At 46.8% G+C, this 19,789-nt stretch overlaps 1 protein-coding gene across 1 annotated transcript in view; it reads right to left on the bottom strand.

The window, feature by feature from the left end:
• Positions 1-18,090, bottom strand: part of FLVCR2 (FLVCR heme transporter 2) — a 55,277-nt gene extending 37,187 nt beyond the window's left edge. Inside the window, exon 1 of the mRNA XM_036241558.1 lies at positions 17,086-18,090. Coding sequence (XP_036097451.1) covers positions 17,086-17,799 — 714 coding nt within the window. The 5' untranslated portion in view covers positions 17,800-18,090. The remainder of the gene's footprint in view (positions 1-17,085) is intronic.
• Positions 18,091-19,789: the final 1,699 nt, after the last annotated feature.

Genomic DNA, 19,789 nt, shown 5'->3' with positions numbered 1-19,789 from the left:
GGCTTATTTGAGTATTTGGTTTCGGAAGCTTTAACTTACAGACTCCCTTGTTTGACATCGGTGGCACCCTGTAAGGCGGGCTTTTTGTCTTGCTCTATCTTATTTTAATTTTTTTTATTGATTGATTTTAGAAAGAGAGAGGAAGGGAGAGAGAGATATTAATTTGTTGTTCCATTTATTTATGCATTAATTTGTTGATTCTTGTATGTGCCTTGACCAGGGATCAAACCCACAACCTAGGTGTATTGAGATAATGCTCTAACCAACTGAGCTGCCTGGCCAAGGCCAGGCTTTCTTGTTACAGACAGGCTGATGCCCAAAGAGGGCAGGAGTCCTGCTGGAGGCCCCAAACACGGCTGCCAGCACAGCCAGGCCCCAGCTCCATGGCTCCCACAGACTTCAGTGGGCGTCAGAATCCCTGGTGGAGAACCAAAACCACAGGTTCCCGAGCCCCACCCCAGAAGGCTAAGTCCTTGGGTCTACCATGTGCCCAGGATCTGCATTTTTAATGAACACTAGATGGTCATGGTGCTGGGGGTTCATGGACCATACTGAAAACCAACTGATTACTGCCCCAAGGAGAGAAATCAAGAGACACTTCTCACCCTGGCCAGTGTTGCTACGTGGTTAGAGCGTCAGCCCATGCACAAAGGGTCTTGGGCTCAATTTCTGGTCAAGGGAAAGTACCTGAGTTGCAGGTTTGTTCCCTGGCGCCCATTGGGGAGCATGCAGGTGGCAACCAATCAATGTATCTCTCTCACACTGATGTTTCTCTCTCTCTCTCTCTCTATCCCCCCCCCTTCCACTCTCTCGAAAAAGAAAAAAAAATCAATGGAAAAAATATTCGTGTGTGAGGATTAACAAAACAAAACAAAACAAAGACACTTCTCAGCTGCGGGCCTCCCAGTGCGTCCTGGGAGGGGACGCAGGGAAGGTGTGAGAGGTGCATGCTCCCACCCAGATCTTTGGCACCGTAGAAAGGGTCCCCTGAGTGAGCTCGTTGAGCAGCTCCACAAAGCTCCCCGGCACCACGCAGGAAGGACAAAGGTCTGAGGGTACAGATCGCTCGAGGGGCAGCCACCATCAAAGCAAACAGCCCGCTGGAATGGGCCCTGCTCTGACAGGATGACGCATGGTTGTTTACTTCATACAGTTCTCAGAGTGGATGGGACAGAACAAATGACCTTGTGCAGAGAGAGAGCTGCTCCAGAGCCACCAAAGGACACCAGCTACATTAACACAGTCATTGGGGCCGAAATCAAGAATTTTAGGGGAGAAGAGAAGGGGAAAAACAAACCCCCAATCCTGCTCCAACTTCAGTGCCCCTCTCTTCTGGAGTGGGCAGGGTTGTCCAATCAAAAGTGGTCTCCTGGAATTGAAAGGGGCTGTGTCCACCTCCTCTCTGGAGGAAGAATCAGATGGGATGGGAGCCAAAGCAAACACTGCTCCACCGTGAGGTTCTGAGACACTGTTTAATTCCAAGAAGTTGGTAAGCAAGTGAAATCTGGCCCTGCCTCTCATCTCGCCCTTCCGCAAACATAGATAGCGCTGCTGTTATCTGCCCTTATGCCGGGGCAATGCCTCATCTGAGCCAAGGTTTTTTGCATGGCATAAAAAAAAGAGAGATGCCTATAAGGAGTTCAGAAAGCAGAAGAGTGCAGTGGAGCATCAGAGCCTGCCCTCCCACCTCAGAATGACTCAGTAAAGAGAAAGGTCCTTAGTCCCATAAAATCAAGGGGAGATGTTCCGTTGGGTTAAGTTTGGGAATGGTGCTGGATAGAAATCAGGAGACAGAGAATGAAAAAAGAAGAAACACCTGCTTTCACCTTAATGCTATGGTTCTTTATCATCCCTGATGGGCTTCCACCTCATCATCCTGCAATCCACTCAGGGCTGTTTGGAAGGAGTTGAAGTCCAAGGAAGGACATCCTGTTAACATCACTGCTGGACAAAGATCAAGAACAAGGCAGAGGAAAACAGCTGTGTCTACCTGATAAGCCTGGACGCCCCACTTCCTTTAGCATGGCCTTAGGTTTGTGAGACGAAGGATCTGATGTGTGGAGATTGGGGGTGGCTCAGTATCCATGTCACCCCAGAGACCCCAAAGTCTTCACCACAGACAACAGGTCTCATCAACCACACACTGGGAAACTAATACCATCTTACAGCATCTACAAGCTTTTGGTTGAGTAGCTTTCAAGAGGGACAAGTCCCCATCGAAATACTGCCTGGAATGGCCCACCCTCCCCTACTCTCCCAACTCCTGGTCACTTCACTCACTATAAACTGGCTATTACCATCACCAGAGCTGTCCTGCTTGCTCCCCACTGCACACACTGAGGTATCACCCTACCTGCTGTGACCCCTTAATGCCCTGTGCACAGATATCCTTGAGCAGTTAAGTGCTGGCCTCTCCTAAATCAGGAGCCCCTGCAGACAGAAGCCAACTACCCAACTCTACTGGTGATAGTACTGACAGCATCTGTTCTTCATCTCCCATTTCTTGTCTGATAAACTCTGCTAGCTAACTAAGGGCCCTCCACTTACTGTCTCATTAGTCCTCTTCTCTACTTTTTGCAGTAGGCAATATTATCTCCATTTACAAAAGAAATCAAAATGTTGAAAAGTTGCCAGACCGGTGTGGCTCAGTTGGTTGTCGTCTTGCACACAGAGAAGTTGCCAGTTCACCAGTTCGATCCCCAGTTGGGGCACATACGGAAGGCAATCGATCGACATTTCTCTCTCTCTCTCTAAGCATGTCCTCGGGTGAGGATTTAAGAAAATACTTAGAGCCCTGGCTCAGCAGCTGGAGCGTCGGCCTGCAGACCAGAGTCCCAGGTTTGGTTCCCACTAAGAGCACGTGCCCAAAAAACCTTGGAAAAGAGACTTGCCCAAGAGTACACAGCAGAGCTAAAGATCGTGTTCCCAACCAGCTGGGTTCTGGCACAGTTCAAGCACACAGTAAGGACTTAATAGCTCTTTTCATTGAAGGAGTAAGATTGAGTCATAATCCCTTCCTCCCGCCACCTGAGCTCTCAGTTAACTGATGTGTCACTTTAATTCCTTTCAGGAATAGAACCCTGTTTAATGGCCCCGAGCCCTGAGATGTAGGCGAGATGTATCAAGGTTCCAGCTCCCTGACAAGTTTCTTATTCAGTCCGAAGAGGAGCCGGAGGCGGAGGGAGAGGACAGAACAGACGAGGAAGAGGGGGAAACAAACCATCAGAAGACAAAGACCAGTGCCCAGGAAACTCCGCGAGCACAGAGCAGGCCGGGGCTCCTCCAAGCACAGGAACCGAGCAGATGGCAGGAGGTGAGCGGTACCCAGCCAGAAGGGAACACCTCACAAGCAGTGGGGGATGCCTGGGGGGGTATTAAAATATACACAGTATAAAATTGACCATTTTAATTATCTTTAACTGTACAGTTCAGTGGTATTAAGCACATTCACATCATTGAGCAACCATCCCATCCATCCATCTCCAGAACCTTTTTCATCTTCCTAAACTGACTGGGTACCCCTTAAATGGTAACTCCCCATTCTTTCCTCCCTCAGCCCCTGGCAACCACCTTTCTACTTTCTGTCTCTATGCATTTGACTACGCTAGGGACCTATGGTACAATAAAAATACATTTGGTCTTTGTCACAGTTCCTGGCACAGAGCACTAAAAATGTTTGAAATTCCTTGAGTTGCAGAAGTGCCTTTTTTATTCATAAGGAGCTTCTCTCCTTCACACCTGAGGACCTACTGGTTAGAGTCTGGGAACTTTCCGTCACACCCTCCCCCACCTCTGGGGAGGAGGGGAGCTGGAAATGAAGCTCTCTCAAAACTCTTGGAAATTCAGTGAGCTTTCAGGTTGGTGAACACATCACATCAAAGTGCTGGGAGGGCGGTGCAGCCAGGGGGGCTCGGAAGCTTGTGCTTCCCCCCATCCCTTGCCCTGTATCTGCTCCATTTGGCTGTTCCTGAGGTGGATCCTTCATAAAAACCCAGTAAATATAAGTACGGGTTTACCTGAGTTCTGTGAGCCATTCTAGCAAATTATAGAACCTAAGTGGGGGTCGTGGGAATCTCCAATTTATAGTCAGTCAGTCAGAAGTAGAGGTGGCCCCGTACCTGTCCTTTTGTGACTGGCTTAGTTCACTTGGCATGTCTTCACGATTTATCCATGTGTAGCATGTGTCAGAATTTCCTTTCTTTTTTAGGCTAAATAACCCTTTCTTTTTTTTATCCTCACCCGAGGACATTTTTCCATTTTTTGTTCAGATAGAGTGGGAGGGAGAGAGAGGAAGAGAGAGAGAGAGAGAGAAACATCGACGTGAAAGGGACACGTCGAGTGGCGGCATGACCCAACCAGGGCCGGGGACAAATTGCAACTGAGATACATGCCCTTAGCAGGAACCAAACCCAGGTCTCTCTGGACCACCGGCCGACGCTCTTACTGCTGAGCCAAACCGGCCAGGGCGAAATAACCCATTTTGTTTATCCATCCATCCACAGATGGACCCTTGGGTTACTTCCAGCTTTTGGCTATTGTGAATAATGCTGCTATAAACATGGGCGTGCAGACATCTGTTCAAGTTTCTGCTCTTAGTTCTTTTGAGTATACCTTCTGTACCTTCTGGTCAATTTTGCTGTGAACCTAAAACTGCTCTGAAAAATTAAGTCCACTTTTTTTTTTTTTAAATCCTCACCCAAGGATACTTTTACATTGATCTCCAGAGAGGTGGAGGGAGAGATGAAGGGAGAGAGAGAGAGAAAAAAAACATTGATGTGAGAGAGACATATCAATCAGCTGTACCTACACGACCCCAACCGGGGCAGCGGACGAAGTGCAACCAAGGTACATGCCCTTGGCCAGAATCGAACCCAGGAATATACCCTAAGAAGCCTGAAACACCAATCAGAAAGAATATTATGTACCCCCATGTTTGTAGCAGCACTGTTTACAATAGCTAAGATCTGTAAACAGCCCAAATGTCCATCAGTAGACGAATGGATAAAAAGGTTGTGGTATATATACACAATGGAGTACTATGCAACTGTAAGAAAGAAAGGTCTCTTATCCTTTGAGACGACATGGAGGGACCTGGAAAGTGTCATCCTAAGCAAAACAAGCCAAACAGAGAAAGACAAGTATCATATGATCTCACTTATTTGTGGAATATAATGAACATAACAGTCTGAGGAATGGGGTAGTCCCAGAGACATGGAAGTGGGATACAGACTGACAATCCTCAGAAGAGGGGGTGGTGGGGAGGAGATAAACCACAGAACTTATATGCATGTGTGCATGAACAATGGACATGGACAACAAAGCTGGGGACAGAGTGAGGAGGGTGGGAAGGGGGGAATCAGTGGGGGGAAAAGGAGAAACATCAGTAACAAAAATAAATCAATTAATTTAAATAAATAAAAAAATAAATAAAAACTATATTTTATGTTCAATAAACCAAAAAAATAAAAAAGGCTGTCGCCCCACCCGGGTGGCTCAGTTAGTTGGAGCATCATCCCATACTCCAAAAAGGTTGCAGGTTCGATCCCCAGTCAGGGCATACACAGAAGGCAACCAATCAATCTCTCTCTCTCTCTCTCTCTCTTTCAAATCAATAAACATACCCTTGGGTGAGGATTAAAAAAGAAAAAGAAAGAAAAAAAGAAAAGGCTGTCATTTGGTATTAAATGGTTTTGGGACCCTTGATGGAAATAATTTTTTTTTTTTTTTTTATCCTCACCCGAGGACATTTTCCCATTTTTTTTGTTCAGGTAGAGTGGGAGGGAGAGAGAGGAACAGAGAGAGAGAGAAACATCGATGTGAAAGGAACACATCGAGTGGCTGCCACCCGCACGACCGACCAGGGCCGGGGACAAACTGCAACCGAGGTACGCGCCCTTAGCGGGAACCGAACCTGGGTCTCTCAGGACCGCAGGTCGACGCTCTAACCGCTGAGCCAAACCGGCCAGGGCCCTTGTTGGAAATAATTTGATTATATGTGAGGGTTTATTTCTGGACTTTCTATTCATTGACCTACATTTGTCTTTAGACCAAGACCATACTGTTATCATTACTGTAGCTTTATTAGTTTTGAAATCAAGAAGAAGGAGACCTCCAACTTTGCTGTTCTTTTCCAAGATTGTTTTGGTTATTCATTGTCTCTTAAACTTCCACATGACTTTTAGGATGCATTTTTCTATTTCTGCGGAAAACGTCATTGGCATTTTGATAGGGATTACTCTGAATCTGTGGATTGCTTTGGGTAGTATTGACATCTTAACAACATTAAGTCTTCCGATCCATGAACACAGAATGTCTTTCCATTTATTTAGGTCTTTAATCTCTTTCAGTAACATTTTATAGTTTTCAGTCTTCGTGTCTTTCACCTCCTTGGCTAAATTTATTCCTAAGTATTTTTTTTTTATGCTACTATAAATATAATTGTTTTCTTAATTTCCTTTTGGGATTGTTCATTGTTAGTGTATAGAAATACAGTTGGGTTAAAACACTGCAAGTGTGGTTTGCAGAAGAGAACCGGGGATCGGGAGGCACAGCATGGGGAAGGGAGGAAGGGAATGGGAGTAAAAAGGTCATGACGTTTCCTACCATTTTGATTGTTTACTGTGTGTGTGTGTGTGTGTGTGTGTGTGTGTGTGTGTGTGTTTCTTGGTTGGGCATTTGCTTGGTTGCTGTAGATCTTGGACTGATTTCCAAAGCTCCTATAAAGAAGTTATTTTAGCCAGTTTCTAGTTTATTTAAAGTTTCTATGGGGGAGTGAGGGCTTCCCTGTCCACTATCTGGTTAATGCCACTCTCTGTGGCATAAGGCTTAGTCCCCAAGCAGTGTACCTTTGATACCATGATAATAATCTGATTACTAAATAACCAGAAAGGAGTAAAGAGGAGACTAGATGATATAGGCGTGCTATTTATACAACTTTGCCAGTTTAGACGCATGCCCAGTAAGGTCTGGGTGACATGGGAAGACACTTACCTTCAATCACACCTGGAAACAGGTAATTGGCCAGAATAGGTGTGGCTACTGCAAGGGTGCAAAATCCGAGATACATAAGCCTGAACAAAGGAAGTTCCCTCTCGAGTCCCTTGGCCCTCTCGATGCTCACGCCTGACTCCTGGCCTTCAGGGCGCCCACACTGCATTTGCCCATGTGGCTCAGGGCCATGGGGGACCCACGCAATGGACGAATGGGCTGCATCTTGCCTGATGCCCGATGCTACATCGGACCCAGCTCTGCCATGCAATGGAAACTCTGTACATTGGCCCTGCTTCTAGTTCTGCTGAATTCCCAGCTACCCCTCTTCCAGGACTGGACTAAGGGAAATGGGACTTTGCAAACTGAGGGATATAATTTCATGCCAACAAAAACCACTCATTCTCCCATGCCAGTCTTAGAAAATTCATTTTCTCAAGATATTGCAAGAACCCCACTCCCACTAGTGGCAGAGAAATGGACCCACTCGTTTCTCCTGCAACATCTTCATGGAGGTAATTCAGGGGCTAGACTGCTCAGAGCAGAGAGACAGGCTGGAGGGAACAAGAGACAGACTAGATAGGAACAGGGAGGGAAGAGCGGCTTTAGAATGCTAAACTGAAAACGCAGACCTGATTCCATGGAATGAGGGGGCACCTGCAACAATGCCCGACAGAGAAACAAAGCCGAGAGCCAGGCCAGCCCCGCCTCCTCCAGTGCAGAATTGCAATTCAAAGAAACAACAGCACTAGGAGCATCTGCAGTGGTTTCACCTCACATTCCGTCAGGGATTTCCCCTCCCCCCACCCCATCTGGGGTTTCCAGTACCTGGTTAGAACCTGAAGTGAATCAGAATAATGAGCCCCCAACCCCAGGCCAGCTTCTCCTTGAGGCAGGATAGTAAGAAGGTAGGAAAATTCCTTGGCAAGTGGGGAAACTGAGACAGACAGCTGAACAAACTGGCCAAGCAATTTACAGCCAGATACAGAGGGCCAGCAGGGCAGAAAGCCCCAGGTGCCTAGCAAAAAGCAAAACTGGCACTGGACCTCAACCCCAGGGTGGCTTTCCCTCCCCTGGCATATTGCTGGCCTGGCAGTTCGGAGCACGTTCCCCTGATCTCTCCTCCCTAGAGATAACATCTGCACCTCAGCTGTATTTCAGCACCAGGCCCAGAAAAGCAGCTAAACCAGGCAGACCAATCCAAGACCAGCTGGGATGACTAATGTCCCCCTGCCCTGGCACTGGCCAATTAGTGAAGAGCACCACCCAGAAAGGGCACATCTGGAAAAGCTGGTGCATAGTCTATTGAGATAATCCGCTAAGATCTTCCCTAAACTCCCAGCCTTTAAAAACCCTCAAAGCAAAGGACCCAGTGCTCGCTCACCCTCCTGGAAGCACACCCGCCCCTTCCCTTCCATCTCCTCTTCCCCCACAGGCACGCATCTCCTAAACTCGAAGGGGCCTCAGGAGGCTTGCAACCAGGGGAGCAGTGGGCAGTGGGAGCTGTCCTGGGCTAACCCCCTGAAGCTGTCTCCAAGGCCCCCTTTTCTCGGACTCTCCAGTGAGCTGACAGCAGCCCCACCTTGGCTCATTTCTTTCCTGTAACATTGCTAGAGAACCAAAGTAGTCCCGCCTAGGCTCTCTCCCATTGCTTTTTCTGTCCGAGGCCCTTCCTTGTTTCTCTGTTCCCAGCCTTAATAAACATGCTCTCCAAATCACCTGGACTCGTCTTGTAAAATCTTTCCTGCACAAAGTCAAGAACCCACATACTACACCCAAGGCAGACCTGCTCAGAGCCAGGTCCCTGTCCAGTAACATCCCCTCACTCTGAAGGGTGAGTAGCTGAGTTCCCAAATGCTTCTACTGGACACAGGACCCAGCATACAACAAACACACAATAAATCGGCCCTGACCAGAACGTAGACCCAAGCAGGAGGGTGCTTTCCCATAGTGTGATAGGCCTCTCTCCTGGTGATTTCAACAAGTCTGATCACTAGCCTCACCTGGGAGGCCCGTTGAAAATGCAGGATTCTGGACCCCTCCCCTAGAGAATCTGGTTAAGGAAGTCCACATGGGAGCTTGGGCATCTGTATTTTGACCCAGGCCCATGGATAAGGCGAATGACCACCATTTTCAGGAAGTACTTGTTTCATTCCTCCCCAGAGTTGCTAACCTCTGAGCTCATTTCCACCTGACTGCTCACGGGTGATGGAATGAGAAGTAGAACTAAAATTCAGTTTCATAGTACCCTCCCCAGAAGTCTCAGACAGGGCAGTTTTCTCTGACCCAGTTTCAAAACATAGAAGTCTTTTTTAAGTTTTGAATTCATTATCAGCATTTTAAAAACAGATTTCATCAACCAGAAACAGAAAGCCAAATAGTATGCAAATCCTAGAATAGGATTCTATGAGGTATCTAGAATAGACAAATTCATAGAAACAGAAAGTAGAAGAGGTAACTAGGGGCTGGAGGGAGGGGGCAGGGAAGAGTTATTGTTTAATGTGTACAGAGTTGCTGAGGATGATGAAAAGTTTTGGGTATAGCCCTGGCCGGGTGGCTCAGTTGGTTGGAACATCATCCCATTCACCAAAAGGTGGAAGGTTCAATTCCTGGTCAAGGCACATACCTAGGTTCTGGGCTCAATCCCCAGTTGGGGCGAGCGCAGGAAGCAACCTATCGATGTTTCTCTCTCTCTCCTTTCCTTTTTCTCTCTCTCTCTAAAAAAATAAATAAATTTTAAAAACATCTCTTTGGATGAGAATTAAGAAAAGAAAAAAAAGCCTGGCCAGCATGGCTCAGTGGATTGAATGTCATCCCATGGACTGAGAGGTTTCGGTTCAATTCCTGGTCGGGGCACATGCCCAGGTTTCGGGCTCCATCCCCAGTAGGGGAACATGCAGGAGGCAGCTGTTTGATGTTTCTCACATTGATGTTTCTATCTCTCTTTCCCTTCCTCTCTCTAAAAAAATCAATAAAAGTATATTTTTTAAAAATCAAAGAAAAGAAAAAAAAAGGTTTTGGTATAGATGGTGGTTAATGAGTATACAACATTGTGAATGTATTTAATACCATTGAATTGTACACTTATGAATGGCTAAAATGATCGGTAGTATTATGTTATGTATATTTTATCATAATTTAAAAAACAGATTCCACATAAAAATCTGGATTTCTGGAGAATCTGACAACACTGGGTCATGTCAGTGGTTGGCGGGGGCTGAAACAGCTACTGTATTTATTTTTTTAATTATGTTATTATTGCCTTTTTTTTTTAGAGAGAGAGAGAGAGAAACATTAATGTGAAGGAAAAACATCGATCAGCTGCCTCCTGCATGCCCCCCACTGGGGATCGAGCCTGCAACCCGGGCATGTGATGATGCTCAATCCACTGAGCCACACCAGCCAGCACAGCTAGTGTCTTTAGATGAGACATGTGCTCTCATGTCTGCTGTAACCCCTACCACACTCCAATGTCACTTGTACTATGTCACATTTATATGACCTGGCTCCCATGAGTATTTGAGGGTCCCACCCATTCTCATTTTGGTCACCACCAGCCTTGTTCTGCTCTCCCAGCCCCTGCCTGTTTCTCTTCTAGTGCAAAAGGAGAAGCCAGCAAGTGGTCAGCCACATGGGCAGATGTTCTGGTGCCTTGACAATAGCAATCAATGGAAGGGAACAAGAGTTTGCCTCACCTCCCCAAACTTCACTCAGACCTTGAAAGAAAGACCTCTGACATTAGAAGATCCGGAATGATAAACAGAGAGTTTAAGACACCCTAGTGGCCATGACTTGGGAAGAAGACTGGGCTGACCCCCTCCCTGCCTCATGACCCTGACTCCTGAGTCAATCTCAGAAACACTCAACCCTCTAGGTGATACCACATGACTGGCCCGTCCAGCAAACAACCTCCTGAGGCCACACGTCAGTTCCCTAGAGCCCACCTTTATCTGTTAGAAGCTGATTTCCAGCTGCTTGAAATACAATGGGGTTCAAAACATGCTACCCCCAAAATACAGCACCTTGGCATACTGACTAGTTTAAGCTGAGGGAGTTTGAGAAAACGGCAGAAGCAGAAAGGTTACTCTGGTCTCCTCCCCCTCCTTGCTCCTCTCCCTGAAACAACCTTAAAGCCCTCCTGGGAGAGATGCCCTCCCTAGACCCCGAGGAAGGGAGCATCATTATCTCCAAAGACAAAGGGACACTGTCAAGAAGAACCCAAACACAAGGCCTTTCTGAGTTTCCCCAAGTTTACTATAATTCCCTCATACTCCTAGCCTGTCATATTCCTCCATGACTGGCCACTCTTCATCAAACCTGGCACAAAAATACACAGGTCTGCCCGGCCAGTGTGGCTCAGTGGTTGAGCATCAACCCATGCACCAAGGGGTCACTGGTCTGATTCCCAGTCAGGTAACATGCCCAGGTTTGGGGCCAAATTCCCAGTGGGGACGTGTAGGAGGCAGCCAATCGATGTTCTCTCTCATCGATGTTTCTATTTCTCTCTCCATCTCCCTTCCTCTCTCTCTAAAATCAATAAAGAAAAAAAAATTTTTTTTTAATACACAGGTCTATTTCTTCTTTTTCTTATGTCATGTAACACTTACATTAAATGAATTGGGATGCTTTTCTGTTAATATGACTTCGTTAGTTTAATTTTTAGACCTAGCCAGGGGCCCTTCGAGGGCCAAGAAAAACTTCTTCTCCCTACAAACAGCATCATTGTTTTAGACCTGTGCAGTCCAAACTGGCTACTGAATACATCCTATCACTTGCTCGGAAATGTGGTTAGTCTGTAAGTGTAAAAAACACGCCAAGTTCTAAAGACCCTGTATGAAAAAATAATGTAAAATAGACTTTTAGTAATATTATATTGACTACATGTTGAAACAATACTTGGGATATATTGAGTTAAATAAAATATAGTACTAAAACCAATTTCACCTGTTCTTTTTAATTTTTTAAGTGACATTTTATATATTTTTAATGTGGCTACCAGAAGATTTAGTTATACATTTGGCTTGCATTACAATTCTATTGGATAGTACTATTTTCCACAGCTCAGCGTGGCTTCCACAGAACTAATATTACAGTAAGGTAACTGGATTTTTCTTACATGGAAAGCAAACTGATTCTCTCCTACTCTATTATTGGGTGGCGCTGCTCTGAACAGCCTGAGTCCTTGAGAAGTCCCTTCCCTTCTGGGTGCTACAGGCTCCCCATGGGGGATGGGGCTGACTTCAGCTCCCACATCTCCCTCATCCTTGGCCACCAAGCTAACACAGGCTTTCTTCTAACCCTTGCACAATAACAATGTGTCCACATCACTCAAAACCCCACAAGGATCATTTGGCCTTGAAACAATGGAACAAGTGTTAAAATTCCAGTCTGTCACCACCTGTTCAACTGGCCAGAGGGAAGGGGAAGAGCTTCAGCTGCAGTCTGAGCCTCCTTCCCTCCCCTCACCTCAGCCCAGGATTTACTGGTTTCTTCTTCCTAGAAATGCGAACCCACCCTCTTGTATCTCTCCATGCTAAATTCAGAGCAGCAGACCAGCAGCACTGGCCCCTTAGCAGTTTGCAATGGGGTGGGGGGCACAATGCTAATGCTAGGAACTTCAGAAAACAGGAGCTAGGCTCTCCGCCAACAACAACCCTTGAGACACAAGGGGCAAAATTCAAACCTCAGAATCCTGCCTTTTTTTTTTTTTTTTAATATATGCTTTAACCACGTGAAGACTCAGTATGGACCAATTATCGACATGCTCTTTGAAGGTGGAATCGGGCTCGAATCTCCCTTCTGCCGCTCAGTCCCTGAAGGACCCTGAATAAGGTTGCTCCATTTATCTGTCTCAAGCTCCTCACCTGTAACAATGAGAACAATTCCATCTACTTCATGGCGTTGAAAAAGTAAATAATGGATGAAAAAGTATCTTGCACAGAATAAGTGTTTTCATAGATATTTAGCTCCGTTTCCCTAAAATTTTTCCTCAGCAATTAGGCAAAGGAGATACTAAACACCTCATTTATTTTCTGCAGAAAATAAATCCTTTATACGCAATGTACAGTTTTGCTTTTTTAAAAAATCTGAAATTTGGTGCCTGGTATTTGTTTATTTATTTATTTATTTTATTTAGTTATAAATTTTCACCCGAGGGTAGGTATTTTTCCACTGATTTTTTTTTATTTCTAGAGAGAGTGGAAGGGAGGGAGAGAGGGAGGGAGGGTGAGAGAGAAACATTAACTGATTGCTTCCTACAGGACCCCAACCAGGGCCCGGAATTGAAACTGCAACCCAGGTACATGCCCTTGATGCAGCATCTGGCAAAAAGGAGGAGCTAGGTAAAGAGGTTCGGGACATATGCTACTTTGGCATATGGGTTATTTTGAGCTAAAGGCAACTGAGACCCTGCAGATTCAGGAGAAACTTCTCCACTCCCTTAACTTCCTAGAATTTAAACTGTGGGCCTTGTCCATAATAAGAGTAATTGCTAGGGGGAAAGGCACGAAATAGGAATAGAGCCAGGGTTGTTCAATGACTGTTCATCTTACTGACTATAAAAACTTTCTTACAGAAGATGTACTGCAAGAAGACAAACAGGGCTGTAAAAAGACAAGCTGCCTTAGAGCCCGGATGGTCCATTACTCAGAAAAGAAAATACATTTTGAGAACAAACAAAGGACAGGACACACTTTGATTTGGTTGCTGTGCCTGGACCCTGACCCCCTCTGGGAGTTTGCTTCAGGAATGCTGACCATGCTCCAGTCCCAGGATCAGGTGGACTGTTTTAACATCACAGAAGGTTAACTACCTTGTTATCAGACTTCAAGACGCTGGAAGGAAACACACAGACCAGGGACCCTGCAGCCCTTACCCTGCCCCCTCCCCCTTGTATGCAGCCCCTTTCTTATTTATCTCTATATACCACCTGGCTAATAGGAAGTGTTACAGCAGAATTTACACGATGACCTGCTGCTCTCCCCATACTGCCAGCATTTTTGGAATAAATCCTCATATATGATTCAACCCTGTCTCTGCTTATTTTGGCTCAAGTAGTGACAGGCAACCTTGGACCTATTGTATCCAGTTTCATTGTTACCAGAAATAACCTCAATGACCTATCTATTGAACAGGGCAAACTTCTCATTATTGAACATCTACTCTTCTTATTATCCTTCGAATGACCTCCCTTTCCCCCCTCAAGCCCCAAGACATTTTACCTTTGTCCTTGGCTCGGGATGTTATACAAACCTCATTTTACCTTTTGGTCTCTGAACCTCTCCTGTATGGGAGGGTATATATCTGACTCTTTCATGTATGTGGGGTTCCCATATGTACCTATGTAATTAAATTTGGTTATTTTATCTTGTTACTCTGTCTCACGTTGATTTAATTATTAGACCAGCTGAAAGAACCTAGGAGGGTAGAAGAAATTTTCTTCCTTGCCCACATAGGTAGGTAAAAGCTTGAATGAATGAACAAATGTTGGACTGAATATAAGCAGGGGCTGGTGCGTGTGTGGAACATATAAGAGGCACTAGAAGAGAGAGGTGGGGATTACTAGGGTATAGGAGTTCTGCTGATCAGTGTGAAGTTTGCAGGCCATGAAGAATTATTCTGCAGATGCCCTGGCCAGCTTGGCTCAGCGGTTAGAGCGTCAGCCTGTGGTCCAGAGAGACCCGGGTTAGGTTCCTGCTAAGGGCATATACCTCGGTTGCAGTTTGTCCCCGGCCCTGGTTGGTTATGCGGGTGGCAGCCACTCGATGTGTCCCTTTCACATTGATGTCTCTCTCTCTTTCTCTCTCTCTCTTTTTCTTCCTCTCTCCCTCCCACTCTATCTGAACAAAAAATGAAAAAATGTCCCCGAGTGAGGATAAAAAAATAAAATAAAATAAAATAAATAATAAAAAAAAAAGAATTATTCTGCAGAATGACTTTTTAAATCTTTAACAGTTTTGTGGAGCCTTTTTCCTAAGCAGTGAAGCTCAACGTGCTCTGTTAATATTTCTCCTCCACTCAGTCACGTGTTCCTCAAAAAGAAAGGTCTGAGCCCAGCTGGTGTGGCTCAGTGGTTGAACATCAACCCATGCACCAAGAGGTCGCCGGTTCAATTCCTGGTCAGGGCACATGCCCAGGTTGTAGGCCCGATCCCCAGTCAGGGGCGTGCAGGAGGTGGCCAATCGATGTCCTCTCTCATTGATATTTTCTCTGTCTCTCCCTCTCTCTTCCCCTCTCTCTCTAGAATCAATAAAGAAAAAAATAAAACACATGCTGAGAACCAAATATTTATCTCTATGAGAGGCAGAATAAACAATTCCATTTTTTTCTTTTTTAACTTAGCACAGTAGGTTGAGCCTAAAAAATCAAACTAAATAGATGGCTCTGTGATATAAATATATACTGTCAGAGTGTTTTTAAATATAAAATCATTAGCATTTCCTGGCCTTGGTGGGAAGTACTGGTGATGAATTAATAACTATTCTTATTAAATTTTAAAGCTATATCTGATGCTAAGTTCCCTCACAGGTGTGTGAGGAAGGGTCTGAAACCTACTAGTTTACCCTTAGTGGTTAACAAAACAAGTGCTGGATTCTCTGATCTCACCTGGCCCCACCTAAGGGCTTCTCCCAGTTAGTTCTGCCTTCCCCAAACTAAGAGTTAGGATTACAGTGACCTTGTCTGCATCTTGTTCTACTGCTTTGCCCTCCTATAAAGGAAAAATCCAGTAATGTCAAACCCACCAGCAGCTGCAATGGGGATGTTAAAATCCAGTCACATCACCTTAGACTCTACGGCTTAGAGGACAGGGGGCTGGTAAATGTCACCCCCAACACCTGCCCTGAACAAGATCCCTCGTTTCACCCCTGGACCTCAAATCAATTCAGTCTTCAAAATATTCAAACTCAGGGGTGGAAAAAAAAATAGTAAAGGATTTTAAGTTGCCTGTTTGTGTGCTAAAGAAAGCCTCTGTTTGTTTTCATTGGTCGCTTACACTATTACCCAAGTGGCAGGACTTACTAGCTTGGGAACATTTAGCTCAAGTCAACTTCCTGATGGTGAAGATGAACAGAATAAAAATTTGCCCTAGAGAAGTTTGGAAAACTTCTGACCCAAATGAGAAATTTCTGAATGAAAGGTTACAATTTCTAAATGCAATCACAGATAAGAAAACACAGGCTAATATGAACTAAGGGTTACTGGTCACTTTTAAACACCTCGCCACAAGTGAGTATGCTTGGGCAGCAGTGAGACCAGGAGGCAGTGGTTCAGATGAAGAAGAATCCCATATATAATTTGTTTCAAATATCTGGAGAAGACACTCAGATTCATAACACGCCCAATTTTCTGGGTCATAACCACACTGAGATGCAAAGAATTTGAGCTGCTCAAAAAAGAAAGAGAAAGGATTTAAAGATGAGTTTTCCGGGCCTTTCCAAGGTTCTTAGTCTTTGGAAATTCAGAGTGAGATTTCTACTCCATCCTGCTGAACTTGGCTCTAAACCCAAGAAAAGGAGTTTGGCACAAAGCATTGTTCCCACTGTCCTGGCTTTAGCTATTTACCAAAGAAGGTAAGAACAGTGCCAAATTCCACTAGGACACCGCTCTGCAATTCTATGTAGTACAGGAGATACTGCACTCTAGGAAAACTGGTTGGTCAGGCTAAAAACACCTGCTAAATTCTGACGGTACCGGAATAGTCTGACGTTCTGGAGCTGCTCCCAAAGGACAGCTTTCCTAAAGTCAAAGGTCTAAGCCAACAGGTTCAAGAATGAAATAGTAAAAAAAAAAAAAAAAAAAAATCACATGATCACATGTTTCAATAGCATGCTTTCTGCTGGGGAAGGAGCAATTGTGGGTGAAAGAGAAGGTTTCTTCCTCCCACCTTCCCCGGGGGCACTTCTCTTACACAGTCACCCAATCATAATCACTCACACCATCAAACACACCCAGCCCATAAAGTCACCCAGAGTCACAAACACAGTTGAAGTCAGAAAATAAGTCTCCCACACAGTTAAGTGCAGTTAGATACAATCTGACACACTCAGTCCCATAATATGATGCCCATTCCTCTGAACACCCACAAACTCTTCTACCTACCTGATTGCCAAAGACAGCTATGGCGCAGGCCGTTGAAACTTCATCAGCCCCAAACCAGACTGAAGCGATGCGGGAGGGCATGCCCAGGATGAAGACCTGGGCCACAGAGCAGATGACCTGGCCCAGCACTGTGACTGGAAAGAGATGTGGCTTCAGGCTCCCTAACTTCACCCAGGCCCCCAAGCAGTTGAGAGCAGAGCCGGTGAGGGCGATGGTGCGCAGGCCGAATTTTTCCAGCAGCCAGGCCACTGGCAGTAGTAGAGGGATGTAGGTCAGCATGTAGCACATGGACAGCCAGTCGATGGCAAAGGCATTGACCCCGTAAAATTTCATGAAGATGTTATTGATTGAGCCATACTGGATCCACTGGAAGGCGTTGCACATGGAGTAACTGCTAAACACCAGCACCACAAGCCAACGGCGCTTGCTCACCTTGATCACACTGAGGTCCTCTGGGCTCGTGCTGCTACTACTACTACTGGGTTGGGCCAAGTCACCGGTTTGGACCACGGTACTGGGGAGGGCTGAACTGCTGGGGTTCGCAGAGACGCTGGGGTGGAAGGAGACGCTGGGATGGACCGAGACGCTGGGATGGGCCGAGACGCTGGGGTCGGCGGGGACGCTGGGGTCGGCGGGGATGCTGGGGTCCGCCCGGAGCGGGAACTCCTCGGGGGTGCCATCGCGCTCCTCCAGGTTGGAATCTTCATTCACCATGACCACGGCCGCTCCTGAGCCCTGCACAGGTGCTGCGAACTCCGGCGATCTTAAGGGCACAGTCGCTCAGCTGGTCCCATAAAGCTGACAGGGCGGTCGCCCCAGTCTGCCCCAGGAGAAATGAAGACCCAATCCTGCGTAAAAGCCACGGGTGGGCCTCCGACGCTCACCTCCAAACTTCTGCCCTGCGTTTCCGTAGGGGCCGGCTGTCCCCCAGCCCCGCCGCAGACGCCGCAGCCCGGTCCTGGCCACTTCCAGTCTCTCGGTTCAGGAAATATTTGGCTCCTTGCACAGCCGGTTCGCCGGACTCGGTTCGCTCCCGGCCGGCTCGGGGCCTCGCCCCTAGGGCACGTGACCGCCCCGCCCCCGTCCCGCTAGGCTCCCCCCACCCCCACCCCGCCTCCCCTCCCTGCTTCCCTCCTGCCTCCTCCAGCCGGGCGGGCCCGGCAGCCCGGTTGTTTCGCCACAGTTTGAGGAGTGTATTCCTCCCCCACGCCCCGGGCGCCATGGAAACCGCCCGGTTAACCCCCACCCCCTGAACTGCCCCTCAAATTGATGTGCCTCCTCCCAGAGGACCACGCGAGGGAATCCCGGCCGCCTCTCCGAAGGAACCCTCCAAATAGTTTCCTCGAGCCGGGGCGCATCTCCGGGCGCGCGTGCACCGACGCCCGTGGTCTCCAGAACGCTCTGGGGAATCCAAGAGGAATCCCCAACTTTTTCCCACTTGGCTGGGCTCCCAAACCCTTCCTGAACTCTGGTATAAAGAGATATTTCTAGATTTCGTGGTCCGATTGCGATTCTGGAATAAAAGGGAATAGCGGAAAACTCACTTTGCCGGTTGCGTTTGGTGCGCACGGAGTCACATCTGGGGGGTCTCATATTTGAATCTGTTAGGCAGGGCTATTGTGGTTTGATGGGGATCTCGGGGCTGCCTCCTAGGCTAGGACCTGAGGGTGGAGGAGAGAGGGAAGTTGGAAAGGCTGGAGAACTAGAGGCGGTCGTGTGGTAAGATGCACAGTACCTACGTAGCCCTGGGCTGCCACCTGCTGGTCCCAGCCCACTGCAGAGGATAAACCCTTAATTCGTGACCTCCCGAAAATCAGGCCTGCAGTGCAGAAGTGCCCTGGGGGAGGACAAGACCCCCCTTCTACCTAAGTTCAAATACCAGCTAAGCTACTCCTAGGTGTGTAACTTGAATTAAGGCACTCCACCTCTCTGTGCCTCAGTTTCTTTATCTGTAAAATAGGGGTTATGAAATAATAGTACCCACCTCACAGTGTTGTTTGGAGGCTTGAATGAGTTAAGATGGGGAGGCAGTGTGGGCAACCCCTGGGAGCTTCTTACCAGGGCAGAGGTCCAGGCCTCCCTGACCTCCTGAACTAAAGACTGCATTTTGTAAGATCTCCAGGTGATGTGTTTGTTTGCACATTAAAGTTTGAGAGCCACAGGGGGCTGCTGCTTTTTGTTTGTTTTCTTTTTTAATATTTTTGAGATTCTTCAAAGATGAAGAATTTCAAGCTCTGGGCAGTGGTTCTCATCTTGGATTGTGCATTAAAATAACATGGGGGAACTCAACATTCCCAAAGCCTCAGCCATTACCACAATCGGGGTCTCTGGAGTGGAGCCTGGCATCTGCAGGGAGAAACTCCCCAGTTGTCTCAACACGCAGCCAAGTTGAAGCACCTCTAGTGGGGTCAGAACTGTGGGCAGTGAAAATGGCACCTAGTGTTACACCAGTGGGGTCAGACTGGACCTCGGTTCAGTAACCTTAGTACTTGAGCTCTGGCTAAAAAAGGATTCAGAGCCAAGACTCAAACTAGAAGAGGAAGTTTATTTTAAAAGTCATAGAAGTAGAAGTGAGTGGTAGAAGAAATGGGCTCAGGAAACAAGGTACAGAGGCAAAGGAAGGGCCCTTGGAGCTTAGGAGAGAGAGGCGAGGGACACCCACCTGAAGAAGGGGGTGGGGAAAGGTGTAGATAGGCATGCTCCA

This window comes from Molossus molossus, unplaced genomic scaffold (assembly GCF_014108415.1).
Source record: "Molossus molossus isolate mMolMol1 unplaced genomic scaffold, mMolMol1.p scaffold_m16_p_1, whole genome shotgun sequence".
NCBI classification, from domain to species: domain Eukaryota; kingdom Metazoa; phylum Chordata; class Mammalia; order Chiroptera; family Molossidae; genus Molossus; species Molossus molossus.
The sequence above is the reverse complement of the archived record's forward strand: the minus strand, read 5'-3'. Positions and strand labels throughout refer to the sequence as shown.